General features: G+C 35.9%; 1 protein-coding gene across 2 annotated transcripts; it reads right to left on the bottom strand.

Annotated features, from left to right (window-relative positions):
- Positions 1–1,108: 1,108 nt before the first annotated feature.
- LOC107790933 (squalene synthase) lies at positions 1,109–9,788 on the bottom strand. Of its 2 annotated transcripts, XM_016612907.2 has the most exons (15): positions 9,605–9,788; positions 9,238–9,446; positions 8,892–8,934; positions 8,311–8,400; positions 6,496–6,571; positions 6,049–6,118; positions 5,325–5,468; positions 5,123–5,227; positions 4,804–4,950; positions 4,074–4,149; positions 3,377–3,465; positions 2,686–2,777; positions 2,567–2,612; positions 2,409–2,478; positions 1,109–1,380 (listed from the first exon to the last, which is right to left on the bottom strand). In XM_016612907.2, the coding sequence occupies exons 2-14, from the start codon at positions 9,430–9,432 to the stop codon at positions 2,416–2,418; spliced, it is 1,236 nt and encodes a 411-aa protein (XP_016468393.1). In that variant the 5' UTR covers positions 9,433–9,446; positions 9,605–9,788; the 3' UTR covers positions 1,109–1,380; positions 2,409–2,415.
- Positions 9,789–24,446: the final 14,658 nt, after the last annotated feature.

Here is a 24,446-nt window from a genome sequence, read left to right as displayed (position 1 = left end):
ACTGGCTGCTAGGAGGTTTTCTGCGGTTAAATAAAGTGAATACGACAATTAAAAATAACATATGAAAAAGCTTTGGTCCTCTTGAATGTAGCCAGGTTGGTATATACCAAAATATGTGCGACGGCTCTAATCTATAAGTCTACTGGAAACCATGATCAACGGAAAATTTTATTGTGTCTCATATAACCGACACTAGTTGTATGAGATAATTTTTTTGTCTCACAATTTTGTGGACCCAGATTCTTGTGGATCCAGAAGTGTAAGATTGTGGGTGAGACAAAAATAAGCCTTATACAACTAGTGTAAGTTATATGAAACACAAAATAAAACTTCACATGATCAACAACTCTTGCTAGGAAAAGACTGTACAAAGGAGTGATGGGCAGGAAAAGACTGTAAAGAACAACAAGAACCTACTGATGATTTTGAAAGTTGCGGTGGATACGACCATATTCAATTCACTTCCGATTAGAACGTGAAAATTGCCATGGGCAGATGATAACTAGCGGCAGAGCCAGAATTGTAATAAGGGAGTCAAAAAAGATGCTATACTAAAAGATTTATTTGTATAAGGGGAATTCAACAAGTTATATATACACAAAAATATTTTTTCTTACCTAGTTTTTTTTAGTTTTTACCTATAAACGAGGTACAATTTTCCAGCAAAGGAAATTCAATTGAACCCTTCATACAATTTTACCTACACACATAGCTCCCACACTGAATTGATAATATGAATGGAATGCAATTGAAGCCTTTCATACAATTTTACCTACATACATAGCTCCCCACTGAATTGATAATATGAATGTTCCAGGAGCGGTCCTGATTGTAATAAAAACCTGAAATGTTCTCTTCATATTTATGTTACGCCACAAGTAAAAATATTTTCCTTCGCGATAAAATATATGTAGGACTTGTGTGCTCTCAAGGAATGAAAAACTATTTCAGAGGTTGTCTTTGTTTGACATACTAGTCACCTTAAGATAAATGCGTAAAAAGGTTGTCACTTTTCATTTCATTTTGACGATCACCCCGAGATGAGCAAGGCATTTCACTTTCTGAAATATGGAATTTTAATACAATGGCTGTTATTTAAATACGTCAGTTTACCACAAAAATGAACAAACTATTATAAAAGACATGTTTATTACATCATGGTGACTCTACAACACTTGGAATTTGCTTTCGTAGCTTGCAAACAAGTACATACCCAACAAACCACCAAAAATAGGTTTTCGTAATTATCATGTCAGGTTAAAAGGTGCAACTATCACTTAATGAACATAGAATTACAAACATCAAAATTTGCACTAATCACATAATTGGCCAAGAGCTTGTGCTGTCTTCCTTGACCTGACTTCTTTTTTGTAACCCAAACTGCAAAGCAAGACAGAGCATAAACTTGGTTAATGATTTCCACGAAGAAGCTGAAAAGGCTACAATTTCCATGTATCTTTCTAGATTTTTAACACAGTTATCCTAAAATTGCAAAGTGATGCCATCATTTGAACACAATGCACTAACTTTAAATCTAGGAAACAAACCTATTAAATCATCATTAATGACACTGTTGAAGTAAGTACGATCCTAATATAATATGATCTTCCAATTTTATTGTTCCGACATAATTGACAGTGCAACTCCTCCTTCGTGAACCTGTTCATATTGTCAATTCCAAGCTCGAATAAAGGAGGATAGTTGCGGTAAGCTGACAGCTAGCGTGAAACTAGTCAATAAGGAATTTCGTTGGGAATGTAAGCTGACAGGTAGCACGAAACTAATCAATAAGGAATTTCGTTGGGAATGTAATGGGTCCAAAGTCCAAACGGAGTTAAATGGACAGTGAGGATTCATACAACTTGGAGCCGAGGCAATTTTGATGTTATTGTTGTTCTTGACATACTCCTGACCCCACTTGTGTGATTTCACTGGGTTTGTTGTTGTTGCTGTTGCTCTTGACATAGATTTGAACATTGGGGAAATATGACCTTACAATTCTATTGAAGTCCACAATGATTTGTTAAGGGAAACTTTTCACTTAGACTTGGAAATTTGTGATGACACAGGAATGACAATCTAAAGACAATAACTTGTAAATCACATTCAAGGTGAGGAGGAAAAAATTGTGTTTTTTGGGAACTGAGGAGGATGTGTTCATATTCCTTCAAAAAAAAATATACAATACAGTCTGACATAGCATGTAACAGAGAGAGAGAGAGAGAGAGATCATGATTTGAAAAATTACCCTGCTTATTGTTTGAAGGCGAGGAAAAAAAAAATACTTCCTACATTGATCCACGTGCTTATCAATAGAAAGTCGAAATAGAGGGTATATTTTTGAACCATGAGACATGCATCTATATAATTGGCATGCTACTCAAGTATATCGTCATTATGATACTTACATATCGTCTAAGATCGGTTTCCAGATAGCTGTGCAAGAATAATAGCCAGTATGATGAAAATGACAACAATCTGCAATAAATTTCAGAGATGAGAAAATATTAAATGCAGAAAGGCAAATTGTATCTAAAGCGTGAAACAGTCAGCTGTATAGACTTACCAGAACTGGACTGTAATTAGGCTCGCTCCTGATTATGTAGGATTTCCTGGTGATAGGTTCATGCATTAGTTGATACTCACAGCAATATGAAGATGAGAACAACTAGGATATGTACAAACCTTTTGTTCAAGGTTCCCGAATCTCTGCAAGTTTTCAGGATAGCTTCGAGCCTCTTCAGAGTTTTTGTTGCATTTGGATCATTATTATTAACCTAAAACAATAAAAGAGCAGCTTTGGTGGCATGTCTTTTCATCAAGAAAGGAAATTTTGACATAAAATAGGAACAAAGAGAAACAGATAGCAGACAGAGTGCATAACCCATATTATTAGCCATTAAGCAAAAGCTTCGCCAAATTATGTATCACCGGTTCAAATAATCGTTAGATGTATCAATTCAAAGGCTAAGAGGTATCAGTATTTTAATAGGAACATGTTACGCTTAAAGGTGTACTAATTTGTTCTATTTTTGTACTACACCTTTGTACATATGTGTGAGAGAGAGACTCCTGGATAACTATTTTGCAAAAAGTTAATCGGTATTTCTGGAAGAAAAGACAGGCATCTGTAGTAGGAACATGACTCAGAAACCCCATCACAATTTGTATGCACAAGGTTTCTCGTACCGTAATGCAAGGTCCATATTGACCAAATGAGCCACAAAAGTGCGCATATACTTATTCCAAGACAACACATGCATTGTTAACGTTAAACAAAAAGGACTGGGTAATCCTCAATTTGACCCAGCAACTTCAACACGAGTACATTATAACTGGGCAATTAGGCATGATTGGGAATAAATAAGTTCCATACCTTGGATTTCAGCATACAAGAAAAGTCAAAAAAAGCACCATATACATCTGCAATAGTCCTGGTCTGGTCAATGACCTTAGCAGTCAGACCTAGAAAGAAGAAACCAAAAGTTAATAATAATGACAGGTATCGTAGAAAAATTAAGAAGACAAGGATATAATGTGATGCTTAAAAACTGCTAGAATAATACTCAAGAAACACAATATCTACTTTAAATAAATTCCATCAGCAAATGCAGTAGAACATATAGATGCATGAATAATACATGCTGTGGAGCGAGTTCTCAAAGAAATGATACAAAGACAAGAAAGGTAGAATATACAATAAGACAGTGTTAACGATAAAACCCAATCCATTACATGATAATAATAAGTCCTTTTTTTATAAGGTAATAAGATTTTATTAATGAAGGGCAAAAAACACCCGTATACAATGGAAAACCTTACAAAACGATGTGGTTTTCTACGAACAACACCCAACCTTCTATATATATAAAAACATTGTGGGTGCACCAAAAATAAATAAGGAATGAGAGGCTGTTTCGCAAGTACACAAAATCTCTCTCTACCCCATCATAATAACAAGTCCTATTGACAAAAGATGCGATTTATAAACAAATTGGCTGAATTTTACGGGGTCAGATTGCAATTGGATATGAAAGTCACAGGAAATGCATGTTGAGAATCATAGTTCTTACCACGTCTCATTTTTACCACTCCTCTGAAGACTTCAATGTTGTCGTAGCACATAGCTAATGTCCCAATTGCCATGACCTGGTACCATTAGATAATACAACAAGGCAAAAGCATGGTAAAGAAGTATGCTTAGCAAGTTACTGGTGCAACAATGCTTCTGGATGCTGTAAAAGGTAAATAACTGAAACAAATACTGTAATGCAAATTTCTTCCTTCCCCAGCCTACAAGTCCATGAACAAATACTGGTGCAACAATGCTTCTGGATGCTGTAAAAGGTAAATAACTGAACAAATACTGTAATGCAAATTTCTTCCTTCCCCAGCCTACAAGTCCATGTTTAAAGAATTGTAGACTATTAGTCATTCACCACACTTAACTCTATGGTCAATTAAACAAGCATGAATAGAAATCATGGCAATAAGACAATACGAAGGTCCTTGATCTATAACTAGATTGAAATTAAATGATTTGACATAGAGTTTGCTTTAGCAAATTCGATACATTTTCTATTTCGATCTTTATCGACACTTTCCCAAACAGAGAACATAAAATTCCATAATAAGAAACACTTTGTGAAAAATTGAATAAATGGAAAGACCAAGAACTAGAGTTCCAAATAGTTAGAAAAGGAATCGTCAAGTGTGACAGAAGAAATGTCTTCAGGTAGGACGCGTTTAGCCTGAGATAAATTGAAAGGCTAGAGAGCCTAGAAAATAACCTAGAGGATATACCTGTGGAATAGCACAGAATCGAAAGATGGAAGGATCACGCAAAGCAGACATGTAAGTCAAACAATCTTCTACATGTGATAAAGCATTAGTGACCATGTCATTGAGACATTGCACTGCTTTGGCCGAGTTATCCTCGTACTTTAATTCCTGTGGGCAATAAACAGAGATGTCAATTAACCTATGAATGAAACCCATCTCTGAGCTTTGACTAAACAACTGCACTTGCTACAGTCCACTCAAGTTCATCCAATAACTATGACGGCAGGGAAAAAATGAGTTGAGAAACTCATACAAGACGAAGGAGATGAAGAGTTCAAACCTCAAGCTTGTTAACATATTTACTCCATATTTCACGGGGCCAGAACATACGGCACTTGGGTACTTCATTTATGTCTTCCAAATAATCTCTAATGATGTTTGTTTTCTGCAATATATAGCAAATATGTTAGTATTACTGCCCTCAACAAAGAAGAATCTCAAAGATGGACAGTTGTGCCTGCCACACATGTAAAGGTTTAAACCTGAAGAAATAAACCCATGGAGTTAGAGAGAGAATCTGAAGCCAGATCTTCTTTCCCAGAGGCATGGAACAGTTTTGACAATCCTAGCCCAACAAGCCCAGCTACATAGTGACAATATTCGTCATAATCATCAGTTGTTTCCACCTGCAGAGGTAGATTTGTTGAAATTGAAATACATGGAGGTTGAAGGAGCATTCTAGAAATGAAGCTTGCAGCAAAAAACTATTAAATCGTAAAGTACCTACACATCAGGCGCGCTTAAAGGTTAAAGTTACCTTTCAAAAAACCTAACAAGATTTTAGCGCTCATTAACCAAATTCCATGTACTTGTCTTCTATAGTGTTAATAGCCTTGTCTTACTTAACAAACAAAGACATAGATGATAATTCAACAAAGACGACAATATCCGTACGGGCTAACAACACTGGTGCAAAACATGTTCAACAAAATACAGGTGAAAAAGATACCAAATCTCAAATAGCAGAAATACTAGTAATACCACATCAATCACGATGTAGTGAAGCAGAGACCATGGTTTATACTTTTGAGTAGGTGGAATAATCCAATGGCTTGAAGATGAGGAATTGCATAAAAAGGGAAAACTTGAGAGATCAAGCAAATTCATACAAACAAAAAATGCAAACAAAAAATGCAAACAAGTATAAGCTGCTTTTTGTGAGTATCAGATAATTTGATCCTGTTCTTTATGGTTCATCTTGCATACCTCCTTGCATATGAATTTTGCCATTCCTGCACCCATCCTCATGGTAATATCCTCAATTGCCTGCTGATAACTGCAAAATATAAGAACATAATCTTCATTATAGCCTACTCATACAATGGGACCCAGAGTTTGTACATTTTGAAATTCAGACTACAATCCCAGTTCACATTTTTTGTCGTATAAGTAGCATTTCTTTTTTTCAGATTTTGTAGGGTTGAAGAAGGCAGAGAAAGCTGCACCACGCATAAGTAAATATTTCTGAATTCACATTAGGGACATATCATGTGGATCTACAGTTGAATTTGGATTTCTCCTGACCATGCAACAGAATTTAAATTCTGGAGGACCTACTGCTACATCATATTCAACAAATATATGCTGATTGTAGCCTCTCAATTGAGCAAAATCTTAGTATCAGAAAAGCACACAAGCTGGGTAAGAACTCACTGTTTCCTAAGCTCCAGAAAAGCAGTTGAAACATGATGGAACTGGTCCATGAGAACCTTGTACTCTTTTGTACCACCTAACATGTTAAAAAATTGGGATTAGGAAATCAGTCTATAATAAAACAGCAATAACTACACCGCAGTCCCAAACAAGTTGGGGTCGGCTAACTGAATCCTCACTTCTCCATTAAGTTCAACTCATGTCATCATCACATTGAATAAAAAACAAGTGAAAAACAAGTTAAATATATATAAAAATGATAGTAATAAAATTATTAGATGTTCTCTAACAAGTCAAATCCTATTCCCCATTAGTAGATATCACCCTAGACAGAATGTATTTGTAGGGAGGGCAACGCGCATGACACCGTGGGAGCAAGACACATAGAAGAAAAGAAAAGCCTTTATTTAGGATAAGAAACTGCAGTAAAAAGAAGTATAACAAATTTCAGAAGATTTCTAAGTTCTAACTTGCTCCCTTCCCTTTAGCATCCTATCACTGAGTCAGGTTGACCTCTTTGGCCAACATGTCATGACATTTTGAGTAGCAAATTAACAAAAGAGTCCATTGCAACCACTAGTAATGCAGAAATAGTTCCAGGGTTAGAACATAGTTTTCAAAGCTCAATTCTCCTATCTGTCATCCAACTATTTATACATTGAAAGAAATAAAATCAAGATAAGTTATTTACCCAGAGCAAGTGAAAAGTTGGACTACAGGACCCACCGAAATGCTTAGAACTAGTATACATTGTCTTATTCAGGTCAATATTTTAGTGTTGCCCAGTCCTTCGGGTGGGAAGGATCCTCCTTCATGTCCATACATGAGCAGGCAGGTGTATAGCTAGCAATGTAATCACTAGAATGCTACAATCGGCATACAGATGATGAGCGAGCAATTATAGGGTCTCAAGTTTTTTTTAAACCTAAAGTATGGATTTTTCTCAGAGAGGTAACAGGGTTTAAAGTATTATGACTTGTTTGGTGTTGTATGCCTAATGCCAGCAGTGCCTCTGCGTGGTACAGGTACAAATTAGAAAATTCAAGAGGAAACTATGGCCTTCTTCACAAAGTGTGGCGTGGGGGCCAATTTAGCCAACCTGAGAAGAAGGAAGTACATTTGGTCAGCTGGTGTAGTATGTGCAATAAGACAGGGGAGGGCATCAACCACATGCGTCACAGGAGTGGGCATTAATTTATGTGGTCTTCAAGATACAGTGGAATGTATTGTCAGTAGATGATTGAAGGTGTTTTTGAGAAATGGGAATCATGCAGGAAGAGGTTAAACACCATGGCTGGAGGTAATATAGATGTGTATTCGCTATGAGATTAACAATTAGCTAATCTCTCTCACACTGATTACAATAATAGTAAAAGATGAGGTTATAATGGGCTCTTGATTTTTTCCGTTAGGCAACTACCAGTGGCAGAGTATCAAACAAAAGCAAGGATGCCAAAGTTACTTTCCCTTCTTGTCCATTTTCCTATATGACCTCAGTCAGGCACTATTCTGATGCATTATGTGCTTTCAACTATCAAATATGGTCCATATCTTGGATCATTAGCAACTTTCTGCATGTGGGCAGCCTCTAGTAGTAGTTTGACAGCAGAGCCAAAAGAGAAACATTTTTGGGTAGACATTGAAACATTGCATTGGTTTTATCCAACTTATTAAAAAAAAGTTTCATAGTGACCCTCCAAAAGTAGTTTAAGTCTTTCCAATTTGGGATTCTTCAATTGCAAAAGCACAATCATTATAAGAGAAAAAGGATATTGAGAATTTAGGGAGATCGACAAGTTGAACTCAGAGACTTACATGAAAAATGCCATTCACGATCATAAACATGCTGATGAAAAGAGATCAGAATAGGTACTTTAACATCGGTGGGAATGCTGGTATCATCCTCTGTCCAGAATAAGAACATCCAAATATGAAAAAGAGAAAAATAAGTGTTACTCAAAAATATGACTGCAGCAACCCCTGAATCAACTAATATTACAAGGTAAAAACTACCTTATGAATGTCTAGAAAGAAATAGAAAACAACATATGATAACTCATACTAGTATTTCAGCAATATAAGTTAGTCAAAGCTCGTTTATAACCAAGAAGAGTTCCACAGAAAGCTGGTAGGCAGCTCAGAATTATCTAAAACGAAATATCAACTAGCAAGATAATTAGCATGGGTAGAATAACTTGCTCTTTTTTATTTCTTTTTTAATTAATGAGCAGTTGATGTTTTCACTAATCACTAAATAATTTTACCTCTGACTATACTTAAATGCTAGTTTATCATGTTAGCTAATAGTAATACTACGAACAATCATCTGTTTTCTAAGGTCCATATCTCCTTATGATTACTAAACAAAATTTAGATAGATAGTAAACTGAGCTTACCAACAGTGTCAAGTGCTCGAAGAACCAAATAGAAAATGCACACCTGCAAAGTTCAATTAAAGTTAAAAATAAGAATAATAAAAATTAACCTTCAAAAATCAAAATATCAGCTATAGTATAATGTGCGAATCCAGAAAATTAAAACAAATCAACGGAATATATATATAGTATATTAACAATTTCAATCAATTCACAGAAGCAGGAAATCAAAAAAAAACTAAACAAAAATCCAATTTTCATGTATATAAACACACGCACACACAGAGGTTAGCCACACGCTTTAAATTCATCCAAATAGCAAGCGCTAGCGATTAAATGCCACCAAAAAAGAAGAGAAGAAACATACGGCGTCACGAAGCTCGACGGGAAGTTGTTGAATGACGAGAGCAAAGCTACGAGAAACCTTATGAAGCATTGAGTAACAGAAGCCCCAATGTGGAGACGGCGGGATCTGTTTCTCCGCGTGTCGAGCCGCTAGCTTCAACTTCACCAATGGATACAAATCCTCTGGATTCTTCAAAATCGCCCTCAAACTCCCCATTCTTATTCAGCCCTCTGTTCACAACAAAATTCAAATACTATTTTTGATCAATCTCCGATCCACAATGCAATCAAACACAAATACTTAAATACATATATATATATATATATATATATATATAAGAGCAAATCGAGAAAAGGAAAATGAGAGAGATTCGAATTTATGTACGCACTTATTGGTATATGGGGGGTGTTTGTTTGGTAAGAGGAGAAAGCGTTAGCAAAATGGCTGTATTTGAAGAAGTCGTTGAATGATGAATCGCGTGGAAACGATGATACCTATGTCTGTTTCCAGTGGAATAATAAACATTTTAAAAAAGAAATGGAAAAATTAGTGTTTGGAATTCGGTAAATACGGACGTATCGGAAATATTGGTTAAATATATAAAGACTACAGCTTGAGAAATATTTTATCTGAAATATAAGACTCGTTTTTGACAACTTTAATCAAATGAGTTGTACTTTTATAACATTACACTGTTCCCTGAGAAGATGCCTATAATTATTTACCCATTATAGGCATGGGATTATAAAGACTAGGTCTTTTCGCTACAACGAAAAATATCATGGGATTAGTTATTCATCTTCTATATGAGATAATTAATTTCATCATTTTAGATGTCATTTGATTTGGAAATAAATTATCTCATAACTAATTATTACGAAATTAATTGTTTCATTTTCCCATGGGAATAGAAAAACATTACAATCACGAAATAACTAATGTCAGAATTAGTTATACCAAGATTAATTATTTTTTATCCCTCATACCAAATGAGCCCTTATGAGTCGTTTGGTACAATGGGGGATAACTCATGGGGTGAAATATCACATTGGGATTAGTTATCTCTTTTATATGTGATAACTAGAGGTGACAACATGGTTATAAGAAAACAGTTATCCAGTCATATTATCCATTAGAAAATAGGTTGGATAATAAACTTTTTAAAAACGAATCGAATATGGATAAGAACCTTATTATCCACTTTGAAAATAGTTAACCAAATGGATAACTAATGTGTTTAACTTTTAATCATATTGAAGAAACCGTGGATAATATGGATATCTATATTATCCGTCGGATAACCCATTTTTTATACGTCTCAAATACGGGTCAGGTCAGGTAATTTGTCCGTTTTTGAATTATCTATTTTCGACCTGCTCATATCCGACCCGATCCGACCGTTTGTCACCCCTAGGGATAACTAATCACATCATTTTAGGGATCGTTTGGTCGAAAACAAGTTATTCTAGGATTAATTATTTCGGGATTAGTTATTCCACCTTCACATAGGGATAAAAAAATACTACAATCCCGGGATAACTAATTCCGTGATTAGTTATACCGCAATTTTATTCCAAACAAACATGAGATAAATTCATCTCAAATTTAATTCCGAAATTAGCTAATACCCCAAACCAAACATGAGATAAAGTTAATTTTAAATTCTAGCATGTGATTATTATCCTTATCTCATGTACCAAATGATCCCTTAGTGTAAAAATTATCCCAAAATTAACTAATATCCCAAATTAAATATAAGATAATATTAATCTCAAATTTTATCTCGAAATTATTATTTTTATCTTATGTACCAAAACGACCCCTTAATAGCCCGCATTGTTTGACGAAAGAAGCCGAGTTTCCCGTTATAACGGAATGTGAAAATCTCTCGTTATAACGTGAAGTTTGGCAGTTTAGGACTTAACGCCACGGTTGGCACGATCTTATTGTCTTTCATCCATTTTTCTATGGTGCTACTTGAACTGATTGAGTGGACTGCCTGTTTTTCTTCCTTTTTATAGTAAGTATAATTAACTAAACTTATGATGGATTAGGATTTTTTCCACAGCTTTATGAATTCTGGTTGATTGCAACTCAAGACCACTTAGAAGTCAATTGAATATCTGGCGTATAGATTTTCTTACAATTCAAAAAAAAAATACTAGTATTATTTTTAATGCCTTATATATATATATATATATATATATATATATATATATATATATATATGCTGTGATCGATTTATTGATTGATGAGGAGTCATTGTTTGGTATTTAATTACCATAAAATAATTTCCAGGATTTTTTTCATCAAAAGAGAAAAAGGACATTATTCATTTATGGTGGAAGTCATTTTTTCCAATAAGATTCTTAATTTTTAATTTTATAATTACGCCAATTAATATGTAGATATTATTATTAAAATCTAGTGAAGAAAATCCTTATCAAAACACAATTTCAAAACATATTCTTCACTCACTATTCTAACATGGAAATTATTTTTCATAAAAATAACTTTCATCATACCAAATACACTGTAGTATTTTACAATAATGATATATACCAAAATAATTTTACTAAAGGCACTTTAATTCCTTATATAATAATTTGACGATTTGCAAAATAATTTAAAGTTAAAAAAAAAACTCAGGTGCTTGCTTTCGTGGTGTCAATAAACATTTAATTTTTGCCTTAGTGCTTTGTATATAAGTTTGAATTTGAGACCTTCTAGTAACCACTCTTTTAGGAATATCAACGTAATATATTTCCATTTTAAAAAAAACTAGCAATATTTCAATCTCTTAACATCATTATTCGTGACTTTTACGTGCAAATTATGCATTACCGCATATTTATAAGATTATTGAAGCCCATTTATCTATTCTTTCGGCTAAACAGTCTATCATCTTACTTTTCAATTTGTTTGGAAAATGAGAAAAAGAAAGAGAAATGAAATGGCAATAATAAGAAGGAAAATTGAAGGAGAAATGAAGCGAAACTTGTGGAGTATTTCACACGTTAATAAGACAAATGAACGAGGAAAGCGATAATCCTTTCAGTCATAATGTTTTTTATTCAAGCCAAACAAAAGAAAGGAAATATTTTAGGAATTTTAAACTCTGTCTCCTTTCTGGTCCGAGCTGCCTCTCTTTTGTACTTTACTCATTTGATGACCCTTTTTTTCCACTAACACGAGAAACAAAAGTTAGAATATATATATGTGGAGTATAGTTTTAATTAAAAGATTCAGACTCTGTGTACTACTATTGTGACATGTGAGTTCACGCCAACCTCTGAACTAAATTATTCAGCATGTGTAAATTAGTTATTTAACAAGTGAATTTACGAGTGCCAGTTGTTCACGCTGAGTAGGGCTGGACATATATCGGTTAAAACCGATAACCCGAACCGTTAATTTTTTATTGGGTTATTGATATCGGGTTATTTGGTAAACGGTTCGGTAACGATTTAGAATTTTTTTACTATTGGATTATTGGTTCGGGCCTCGGTTTGCCAACTTCAGTAACCCAATAAGAATTAATAAAATTATGACTTTATCCTTAAGTATATACAAATGCTAGGGGTTAAGTTCATTCTCTCATATTCTTTCTTAACCTCACTCTTCAGTTGATTCATCTTCATTCTTCCTAGATTTTATTAGTTACTTCTAGCTTAAGTCTTTAGTATGCTATATGTGAATTCTTCTCTTTTTTACTTAACTCCGGTGAATTATCTTTTCTCTTTTGCTTAACTCTTAATTGAGTTATCTTATCGGGTAAACCGATAATCGAACCGATAATGATCGATAATCGATTAACTGATATCTTATCGGTTCGGTTATCGGTTTATCAAATTTGTAAACCGTTAATCTATATGCTAAATCGATAATATTCATAACCGAACCGAATCGACCGATGCCCACTCCCAACGCTGAGACGATTTTTTCTGATATTCTTTGTTGTTGTCTTCTGTATATTACTTTTCTAGCTACTATGTATAGTTTTTTTTATGGCTAGCCATTATTTAAGAATAGCTTATGGGAGATTGTATTCTGGTTATAATCATTTCGTGTATGGAAAATATTAAATTTAAATTTTGGGAAAATGTCAACGACTGCTAGCTTATTTTTTTTTTTTTAAAAAAAAATAGAGTACGTTATTAAGAATTAATAAATCAGTTGAACATTCGAGAGATAAAAACTCGTTAATTTGATTTATTTGAAGAGTCATTTCATTTGCACTTATATGTTTCGATTAAATTTTGATGAACTTCTTTTCACTTCCAACAATTCATGGAAGAATGAATCGGTAAAAACTTATGACTGTCGCACCAACTACAAAAAAAGATCTCATGATAGTCAATACGGGGCCTCAGCACCCATCAATGCACGGTGTTCTTCGACTTATCATTACTCTAGATGGTGAAGATGTTGTCGACTGCGAATCAATATTGGGTTATTTACATAGAGGGATGGAGAAATTTTTTACTCTGATTGTTTTATAAAATAAAAGGCAAAAAAAAAAAAAACTTCCATTTTAGTCTTTAAGAAAATCAGTTGGTAACATATTACATGTGCCCTCACTTAAAAAGTAACTAGGTAATTTGCCCGCGCTTCGTGTAGTCATAAACTGTCTCATTAAGTTTACAAATTATCCTTTGCTATTATTCAAATAAAAAATAACAAAAAGATATATTCTTCTTAAAACTAAATATATTAAGAGCATTCAACAAAAATGGAAAAATTAGCATTATGATCACATATTTGAAGAACCTCTAACGAATGATAACAAAAGTCTTCCCTTTTATCATTTTATCTTTTACTTATTTCTCAATAGTAACATTTGTTCCTTGATATAACTGGCTTCTCAATATTGAATGATCTTTCATAAAATAATCAAGCATCCCTTTCTCTATTTTTATGTTCACAAAAAACATATAATGTTCAGTTTCACGGCGTGCACTATACTTGTTGGCAAGAGCTTTATGATATGAAGGTTTCCTAAAATCATCACTGTTTAAGATTACAGGTGAGTTTAAATAAGTTGGACCTGTTAATAAATAACAAAAAAGAAAAATTGACTAAATATTAAACCAATGATAATCTTGACTGGAAATTGATGAACACAATGTTCTTCCAATAATCTTCACGGAATCTTAGCATTAATTCTCTGGGTAATGAAGATACGCAAGGAAAAAAGAGAAACGAATAAGAAAAGTACAAATGCATATTACAAACAAAAAGAAGATAAGTAGTTTGTATACACTAAACAATCATAACATATTCTCCGAAGATCTTTTTCGAAACCTCATCAACAGATTCAACAAAGAAACTATACTTGAACAATTAAAATACTAAAGAAAGCTAAATATAGAATGAAAACAAAAAACAAAAGAAAGGGTGACAAATAAATAATGTAGCTAAAATTGGTAATTTCAAGTGAATGTAAGGAACAATCTTAATATCAAGCCCACCAAAAAAGTGCCATTGTATCTTAAAAAACTTGTACTCTATATCGAGTTTCCCTAGTATGCGACGAAGGCAAGATAATATTTTTTTCTACAATTTACAATCAAAATCACCTCATACAATATATAGTATCCATCAATCTAGAGAAATCAAGCGCTTGTTCCTTTTTATCATTCCGGATACATTCCTCTATTGCCATATAATTGTCCATAATTTGTATTATGGCAATAGGCCAGGGTACCAGTTTGTAGAAGAGCGTGCTTGTGTCATGAATGTTTTGTTGATTACATCTCTGCCAAATGAACTCCAAGTCTATATCCGTCTTCACCACACTGGTAAATTAATGGGTAATTCATAGACATGAAACTTGGGAGTATATATATATATGTGTGTGTGTGTGTGTGTGTGTGTGTGTGTGTGTGTGTGTGTGTGTGTGTGATTCTTTGAAGTCCCTTTTTTGGTCGGATTCGCTTCTGGTTCGAAACACACTCTGAAATTTATAGTTGAATGTTTATTTCAAATTAAATGCTAAGAAGGGAGGAGAAGAATATATACCTCAGATGCTCTTCTTTCGATTGCAGCTTGTAGCATAGAACGAATTACTGTTGCTTTTTAGAATGTGAACTAATTGATCGAGGTTCTATCAGTATGCCCGATGAAGAATTCATGAGACAAGATTGTGAGAAATGTGAGCACATGTACATTCATACAAAACAACTAAAGAATTGGAAAAGCAAGAAAAGTTGATAAAGGAATATATATAAAGTATTCGTTGTCCACAATTGTATTTAACTGTGGCATGAAACTCGACTTACTGTATGTTTGTTAACGTGATTTTCGTACACTTTTGCTTCGTCGATCGGGTCTCCGCTACCACACTGTATCTAAATCTGGCACAAAAGTGATTGTGCAACACTTCGACCAGAGAGAAGGAATACGATGAAAGCCATAACATGGAGTACTGTACTGTGGTTTAGTTTCTTTATGGTGTAAGTCACTGTAAAATGCCAAAAAATTGTGGGAAAAGATAAGTGTTATTCCTAGTCAAATAGAAGTGCCACGTATAGGGCTAATGCCCCTGAATTTTATATATATATATATATATATATATATATATATATATATATATATATATATATATATATATATATATATATATATATATAGATTGACGACTGCAAGAACTCCTTGTTTAATAACCTAGTAAATTTTAAGAGAGTAAAAATTACTACTGTATACCTTTTAGTTGAATGAAGTTGGACAACGTTTCTCGATCATTTCAAACGAGTATATTATATGCTGACATTAATTATCTGTTGTTATTACCTAACTTCTTTTCATTTACTTTAAATAAAATCCTCACACAGAGTATATTCATTCTTCACTTAATAAAATTCTAAATTTTTGGTTCTTCTACGAACATAGTTTGACAAATTTAATATGTCTTTCATTATAAATTTGTGTATTGTGTCTCTTTTATGATAATAGAATAATTGAAGGGTCAAAATCCAGATTGTCCTTTTTTTCAAATTTCTTATTTAGATTATGAAAATGAACTTTCGTTCCTCCTGCATGTATTTGACAAAAGAAGGCTCGTGGGACACAACTCACAAGTGATAATGATGCCAATAACATCAAAATCACTAATTACAATTTACAACTGGTGGCCGGGGATTTTCTTCTAGTTTCCCACTGTCCCACGAGGAACGACTATAACATTCAGCAATATTGTCGGGTAGGATCGGATCACGATTTAAAATTATGAGTTCGTACAGTAATTGTAAATTAATATAAAATAATAATTGAGTTATTCGTTAGATATATATAGATATTTAACGAATTGTTTAGTATATAAACAAAATTTGAATAAAAATTATTGGACTCAGATGATAGGACGGAAAACAAACAAGGTGGCACACGAGTTTGAAATGCTAAGTGATATCTCAATTTAAGTCACACCTCATAATTCCTAGCTGTTAGTTTTTCCAACAATTATGGTGATGTATGGGAGAGGTAAGCAATGATGCAACTCTCCTTAGTGAGATAAGCAATGATGCAATGAGTGGTAGGTGAGATGGGAATATTGCAAATTGATCCTTCTTGGTAGGTGAGATTTGCACTTTTGGTCCCTATCTCAAAACTATAAATACCCCCTTCCATTTCATTGTATAACACACACAAAAAAAAAATATCAAAACTCAAGAAGAAAGAGTTTGAGAGGGAGAGAGATATAGTTCCTTTAGGAATGTTTCCTAACAGGGGAGTGACAAAATAGTGAGTAGAATACTAGTCGGGTATTTTTCGGGAAACACTTTTGTGTGCGCCACTATTTTGGGTAGAGCTCAGGAATTGTTGTACCTCCAAATTATTGGGGAAGTCTCTCTTTGTATGCCTGCTAAATGTTTTAGTGGAAGTTGGTGTCGGATTTGTGGACGTAGCCTAAACGTTTTAGGTGAACCACGTTAAATATTGTGTCATTTATTTTTGGTTTCGTTGATCATTTATTTTATTCCGCTGTGCAGTAGTGTTTAGTGCCACCGGGTCCTAACAAGTGGCATCAGAGCTTTGGTTAGAGTACTATTCATACGTACGGTACTATTCATACGTACGAGTACTATTCATCCATACGGGCACTATTCATATCCACGGTTACTATTCACCGTCGGAATTTTTTTTAGATTGCAGAAGTCTGTCAAATTCTGATCTAAATGGAGGCGAGGACAAGCAAGATGGTCAACCTGAATGGCACAAATTATCACTTATGGAGAAACAAGATGAAGGATCTCCTGTTCGTGACAAAGATGCACCTGCCGGTGTTCAGTTCTCAGAAACCTGAAGATAAGTCAGACGAGGACTGGGAATTTGAGCACAACCAAGTGTGCGGCTACATACGACAATTTGTTGAAGACAATGTGTACAACCACATTTCTGGTGTGACACATACAAGGTCGTTATGGGACAAGCTCGAAGAGTTGTATGCCTCTAAAACAGGTAACAACAAATTATTTTACTTGACAAAATTAATGCAAGTAAAATATGTAGAAGGGACAACTGTGGCAGATCACCTTAATGAAATACAAGGGATTGTCGACCAGTTGTCGGGAATGGGCATAAAGTTCGATGACGAGGTACTTGCTCTTATGGTGCTGGCAACACTCCCAGAGTCATGGGAAACCTTGAAGGTTTCAATCACCAATTCTGCACCCAACGGTGTGGTAAACATGGAGATAGTCAAGAGTGGCATTCTGAATGAAGAAATGAGACGCCGATCACAAGGAACATCTTCTTCACAGTCAGAGGTGTTGGCTGTTACGACCAGGGGGAGAAGTCAAAATAAGAGCCAGAGTAACAGAGATAAGAGCAGAGGTAAATCCAACAAATTTGCAAATGTTGAGTGCCATTACTGCAAAAAGAAGGGGTATATCAAAAGATTTTGCCGACAGTTCCAGAATGACCAGAAGAAGAACAAAGGCAAAAAGGTGAAGCCCGAAGAAAGCAGTGATGATGAAACGAACTCCTTTGGTGAGTTCAACGTTGTCTACGATGACGACATTATCAATCTGACAACCCAAGAGATGACCTGGGTAATTGATAGTGGGGCTACCATTCATGCGACGCCACGGAGAGAACTCTTCTCATCTTACACACCTGGAGACTTTGGTCGTGTAAAGATGGGAAATGCCAATTTCTCAACAGTTGTAGGCAAAGGTGATGTTTGCCTAGAGACCATGAATGGGATGAAGCTACTTTTAAGAGATGTCAGGCATGTTCCAGATATGCGCCTGAATTTGATCTCCGTAGACAAGCTCGATGAGGAAGGTTACTGCAATACCTTCCATAATGGCCAATGGAAGCTCACGAAGGGCTCATTGGTGGTGGCGCGGGGCACGAAGCAGTCAAAGTTGTACGTGACCCAGGCGAGCATCTCCCAACAAGTTATAAATGTTGCGGAGAATGATAGCAATATCAAGTTGTGGCATAGACGTCTTGGCCACATGAGTGAGAAGTCAATGGCGCGTTTGGTAAAGAAGAACGCCTTACCAGGTCTAAACCAGATCCAGTTGAAGAAGTGTGCTGACTGTTTAGCTGGGAAACAAAACAGAGTTTCGTTCAAAAGATTCCCTCCTTCCAGAAGGCAAAATGTGTTGGATCTGGTACACTCAGATGTATGTGGACCTTTCAAGAAGTCCCTCGGTGGTGCCCGATATTTCGTGACCTTTATTGATGATCATTCACGAAAGACATGGGTATACACGCTGAAGACCAAGGATCAAGTGTTTCAAGTTTTCAAACAGTTTCTGACCTTGGTGGAAAGAGAGACTGGTAAGAAGTTGAAGTGCATCCGGACAGACAATGGCGGTGAATACCAGGGTCAATTTGATGCTTACTGTAAAGAGCATGGTATTCGACATCAGTTCACACCTCCTAAAACTCCCCAGTTGAATGGCTTGGCTGAGAGGATGAACAGAACTTTGATCGAGAGAACCAGATGTTTACTCTCTCATTCAAAGTTACCAAAGGCTCTCTGGGGTGAAACTCTAGTTACAGCAGCCTATGTGCTGAACCATTCACCCTGTGTCCCTCTTCAGTACGAGACTCCAGAAAAGATTTGGTCAGGAAGAGATATCTCTTATGATCAATTACGGGTATTTGGCTGCAGAGCCTATGTCCATGTTCCGAAAGATGAAAGTAGCAAACTTGATTTCAAGACAAGGGAGTGTGTATTCATCGACTATGGTCAAGACATGCTTGGCTATAAGTTCTATGATCCGGTGCAGAAGAAGCTCGTCAGGAGTCGAGATGTCGTGTTCGTTGAGGACCAAACAATTGAAGACATTGACAAAGTAGAGAAGTCCACTGATGATTCTGCTGAGTTTGAGTTGCCTCCAACAGTGGTGCCGAGACAAGTTGGAGATGATGTTCAGGATAATCAACCTGAAGCCCCTGATCTTCCTAATGAAGATGAACCAGCAGATACTGAAGGTAACGAGGACAATGGTGATGATGATGCAGACGAGGAGGATCAACCTCAACCACCAATCCTCAATAACCCTCCTTATCACACAAGATCTGGAAGAGTTGTGCAACAGTCTACCAGATATTCTCCACATGAGTATGTGTTACTCACTGACGGGGGAGAACCCGACAGCTTTGAAGAAGCTATTGATGATAAACATAAGGAGAAGTGGATAGAAGCCATGCAAGACTAGATGAAATCCTTGCATGAGAACAAGACGTTTGAGCTGGTGAAGTTGCCGAAAGGCAAGAGAGCTTTGAAGAATAAGTGGGTGTTCAAGATGAAGCATGATGAACACAATTCCCTTCCGAGATTCAAAGCAAGATTGGACGTCAAAGGTTTCAATCAAAGGAAAGGCATTGACTTTGATGAAATATTCTCACCAGTTGTGAAAATGACCTCAATACGCACGGTGCTGGGATTAGCAGCAAGCCTCAACCTGGAGGTTGAGCAGATGGATGTAAAAACCGCCTTCCTACATGGTGATTTGGAAGAGGAGATATACATGGAGCAACCAGACGGTTTCCAGCAAAAGGGGAAAGAGGACTGCGTTTGTAGATTGAGGAAAAGCCTCTATGGCTTAAAACAGGCACCAAGGCAGTGGTACAAGAAGTTCGAGTCGGTGATGGGGCAACACGGCTACAAGAAGACAACTTCAGACCATTGTGTGTTCGCTCAGAAGTTTTCTGACGATGATTTCATCATCCTATTGCTCTATGTGGATGATATGTTGATTGTTGGCCGGAATGTTTCCAGAATTAATAGCTTAAAAGAACAACTAAGCAAGTTCTTCGCCATGAAAGACTTGGGGCCAGCAAAACAGATCCTTGGGATGAGGATTATGCGAGACCGAGAAGCCAAGAAGTTATGGTTGTCTCAGGAGAAGTACATCGAGAAGGTACTTCAACGGTTCAACATGGAGAAAACTAAAGCAGTTAGCTGTCCTCTTGCTAACCACTTTAGATTGAGCACCAAGCAAAGCCCGTCAACAGATGATGAGAGAAGAAAGATGGAGCGGATTCCATATGCTTCAGCAGTAGGAAGTTTGATGTATGCCATGGTTTGTACACAGCCAGATATCGCTCACGCTGTAGGAGTGGTAAGTAGATTTCTTTCTAATCCAGGAAAGGAACATTGGGATGCTGTTAAGTGGATTCTCAGGTATCTTCGAGGAACCTCCAAACTATGCTTATGTTTTGGAGAAGACAACCCTGTGTTGGTTGGCTATACTGATGCAGATATGGCCGGAGATGTTGATTCTAGAAAATCAACTTCAGGATACTTGATTAACTTTTCAGGGGGAGCTGTGTCATGGCAATCAAAGTTGCAAAAATGTGTTGCATTATCAACTTTTGAAGCTGAATTCATCGCAGCAACGGAGGCTTGCAAAGAATTGATATGGATGAAGAAGTTCTTAACTGAACTTGGATTTTCGCAAGACGGTTATCAGTTATTTTGTGATAGTCAAAGTGCTATCCACCTTGCGAAGAATGCCTCATTCCATTCCAGATCCAAACATATTGATGTGAGATATAATTGGATCAGGGATGTGTTGGAGAAGAGGATGTTGCGGCTTGAAAAGATCCATACAGACGAAAATGGATCGGACATGTTGACCAAGACTTTACCGAAAGGGAAGTTTGAGTTCTGTAGAGAAGCTGCAGGGATAGTGGATCCACCATATAGTTGGAAGGGGGAGAATTGTTAGTTTTTCCAACAATTATGGTGATGTATGGGAGAGGTAAGCAATGATGCAACTCTCCTTAGTGAGATAAGCAATGATGCAATGAGTGGTAGGTGAGATGGGAATATTGCAAATTGATCCTTCTTGGTAGGTGAGATTTGCACTTTTGGTCCCTATCTCAAAACTATAAATACCCCCTTCCATTTCATTGTATAACACACCAAAAAAAAATATCATCAAAACTCAAGAAGAAAGAGTTTGAGAGGGAGAGAGATATAGTTCCTTTAGGAATGTTTCCTAACAGGGGAGTGACAAAATAGTGAGTAGAATACTAGTCGGGTATTTTTTGGGAAACACTTTTGTGTACGCCACTATTTTGGGTAGAGCTCAGGAATTGTTGTACCTCCAAATTATTGGGGAAGTCTCTCTTTGTATGCCTGCTAAATGTTTTAGTGGAAGTTGGTGTCGGATTTGTGGACGTAGCCTAAACGTTTTAGGTGAACCACGTTAAATATTGTGTCATTTATTTTTGATTTCGTTGATCATTTATTTTATTCCGTTGTGCAGTAGTGTTTAGTGCCACCGGGTCCTAACACTAGCCGCCCACGAGGACATTAAATAAGAAAAAGGTAAAAAATTAAGGTCCCTAACTTGGTATTGGTTAAAATACAACTATTCATAGATTTAGTATAACAAAAGTAGTTCCTAACTGATCTTTATATGAGGAACTGCTTCAAGTTAATTGCTTGGTCTCCTTTTTGTGCAGGAAAAGTGAAATTGAATACTGTATGGCACAATCAAGACTCAAACCGGAGATACTGCTTTTGGGGGAATTTTTAGAGATGATAAAAAAGTAGCTATTGGGATATTGAAGCCAACAAAAATAACAAACCCAGTATGATTCTAATAGGTGAGGTCTGGGGAGAGTAGTCTGTTTGACTCAAAAGATGTTAAAACCTTTTGAATAAATCAATCGAAGATGAAGGAGTAAATCTTAGTTGAAGATAATAATCTCTAGAATGAATAATAATAGATAAAGAGAATGTGGTTGTTAAGTTTCTTTTCGTTCAAGAATGGTAAATTTCCTAGAGTATTGATGCCCTATTATGAGGTTTTTGTCCCCCTTATGTACTAGAGAGAGACTCTTCTAAATTGTAAGAAACAAAATACAAGGAATATTCGACGGAATATTCTTAATGTACCCTAATGGGCTTACTCTACTGCAGGGGGCGTACAGTTTCTTCTTTTGTCCTAAGGTCGTCTTCCTCGGGACATCGACTCGAAGATACCCGGCCGTTTGTCGTACTCGTTGTAGGTCGTGGTCGGTCAAATTTGGACTCATACAGTTAGTCCCTCCGCTCGTCGGGGTTGCGACCGGATGCGTCCTCGATGAGCAGACTTCATGCATTCTTTTGGAGAAATTTGACCTGTTGAAACATTACGATGTGGCCAACGGGAGATGGTCATCATGTTCAGCAAAACACCAAGTGGTACACTTTACCGAGTAGCGATGTCAGCTTTACGTGCGTCATCATTGCGCAAGTTTTCGAGGCAGGGATTGACGGCTTGGTTCTTCGATTCTTCCGTTGCTTTGAGACCTGCCCCCTCGATTCTGGCGCCACCAACCCTATAAATAGGTGAAGGATTTGATTTTCCGAAAAACTTTAGCCATTTCTCTCTTGATAACTGATATCGCCCAACTATGCCTTTTAAAGGACAAAGCGGTCGCTGCAAATATAATCTGATTTTAAGTCCGGAATCGAATCCTCAGGGAACTAACCTATCTATTACACTCTTCGGCAATGTTATTATCAACTCAATCAATCTCTAGATACAAGATTTTTGATCAATAAAGATTGGGTTTTTGTTTAACTATTTCAATTACTATTAAAAACAACAGTAATTTCAACTACTATTAAAAACAACAGTAAGCTAAAACAAAGATAATTCAATGGTAAAAAGGTTTAGAGCAGTGATTTCCCCAATTGCTAGTTTAGGTCTTGACTCTTCCGCTATAATCTCGTTGTAATACTCTATGAGGATTAAGAGTTATGGGTTATTGTAATTATCTCTCGGTCAACTACAATAATTTACTAGAGCATTCTCTCGAACTACTCTAGCTGACAATAGTTATGCAACTCTAAATTATCCCACCAAAGTTTTGTTATCTCTAAACCCCCTTTTAAGTTCAAGTAAGGAATCTCTTCAATTACCCAAAAGTGGTGTTGTTCAACAACTATCTAACCTAATATTCTTTCTTAGGCAATATAAGGTAATTAGATACGATTAATCAAGGGCTCATTGTCACACCTCCTTTTTCCTCCCCCGCGAGGGGTGCATGGGGAGTTTTTTCCAATTAAAGGACAATCGAAGCGAGATTTATTTATTTATTTCAGAGTCGCCACTTGGGAGATTTAGGGTGTCCCAAGTCACCAATTTAATCCCGAATCGAGGAAAAGAATGATTCTGTATTACAGTCTGCGAACCAGAAATCCGGATAAGGAATTCTGTTAACCCGGGAGAAGGTATTAGGCATTCCCGAATTCCGTGGTTCTAGCACGGTCGCTCAACTGTTATATTCGGCTTGATTATCTGATTTTATACAAAATATGAACTTATGTGCAAATTTTATCTTTTTACCGCCTTTTTTTATTTTTTAATTATTTTTACAAGAATGTGAACATTGTTTAAAACATGTCTTTGGATTGCGTCACATAAAATGCACCCGCGATCCGGAACGTATATTTATTCAATGTTTTGGGATTTGGATTTGGGTCGCATAAATGCGCACCCGTGTTTAAGAATGTATTATTATTAAAATCGTGCCTAAAGCGATTAGCGTATTATTATTTATGGGTAAGACTGTGGAATTCACTAAACAGTCCATCCCGAATTCTAAATACTCAATTAAACATTTATTGAGGGCCCCGCAATTAGTGCATTTTATTAGACGAGGCTCATCTCATTTTATTTTTAAAAGGACAGTCCTAAAATGCCTACATTTTTTATTGAAATTTGTCTCTACAAAATAAAGGAGAAATATCTTAATTTATTTACATGTTA

Source organism: Nicotiana tabacum, chromosome 7 (assembly GCF_000715075.1).
Source record: "Nicotiana tabacum cultivar K326 chromosome 7, ASM71507v2, whole genome shotgun sequence".
Lineage (NCBI taxonomy): Eukaryota > Viridiplantae > Streptophyta > Magnoliopsida > Solanales > Solanaceae > Nicotiana > Nicotiana tabacum.
The sequence above is the reverse complement of the archived record's forward strand: the minus strand, read 5'-3'. Positions and strand labels throughout refer to the sequence as shown.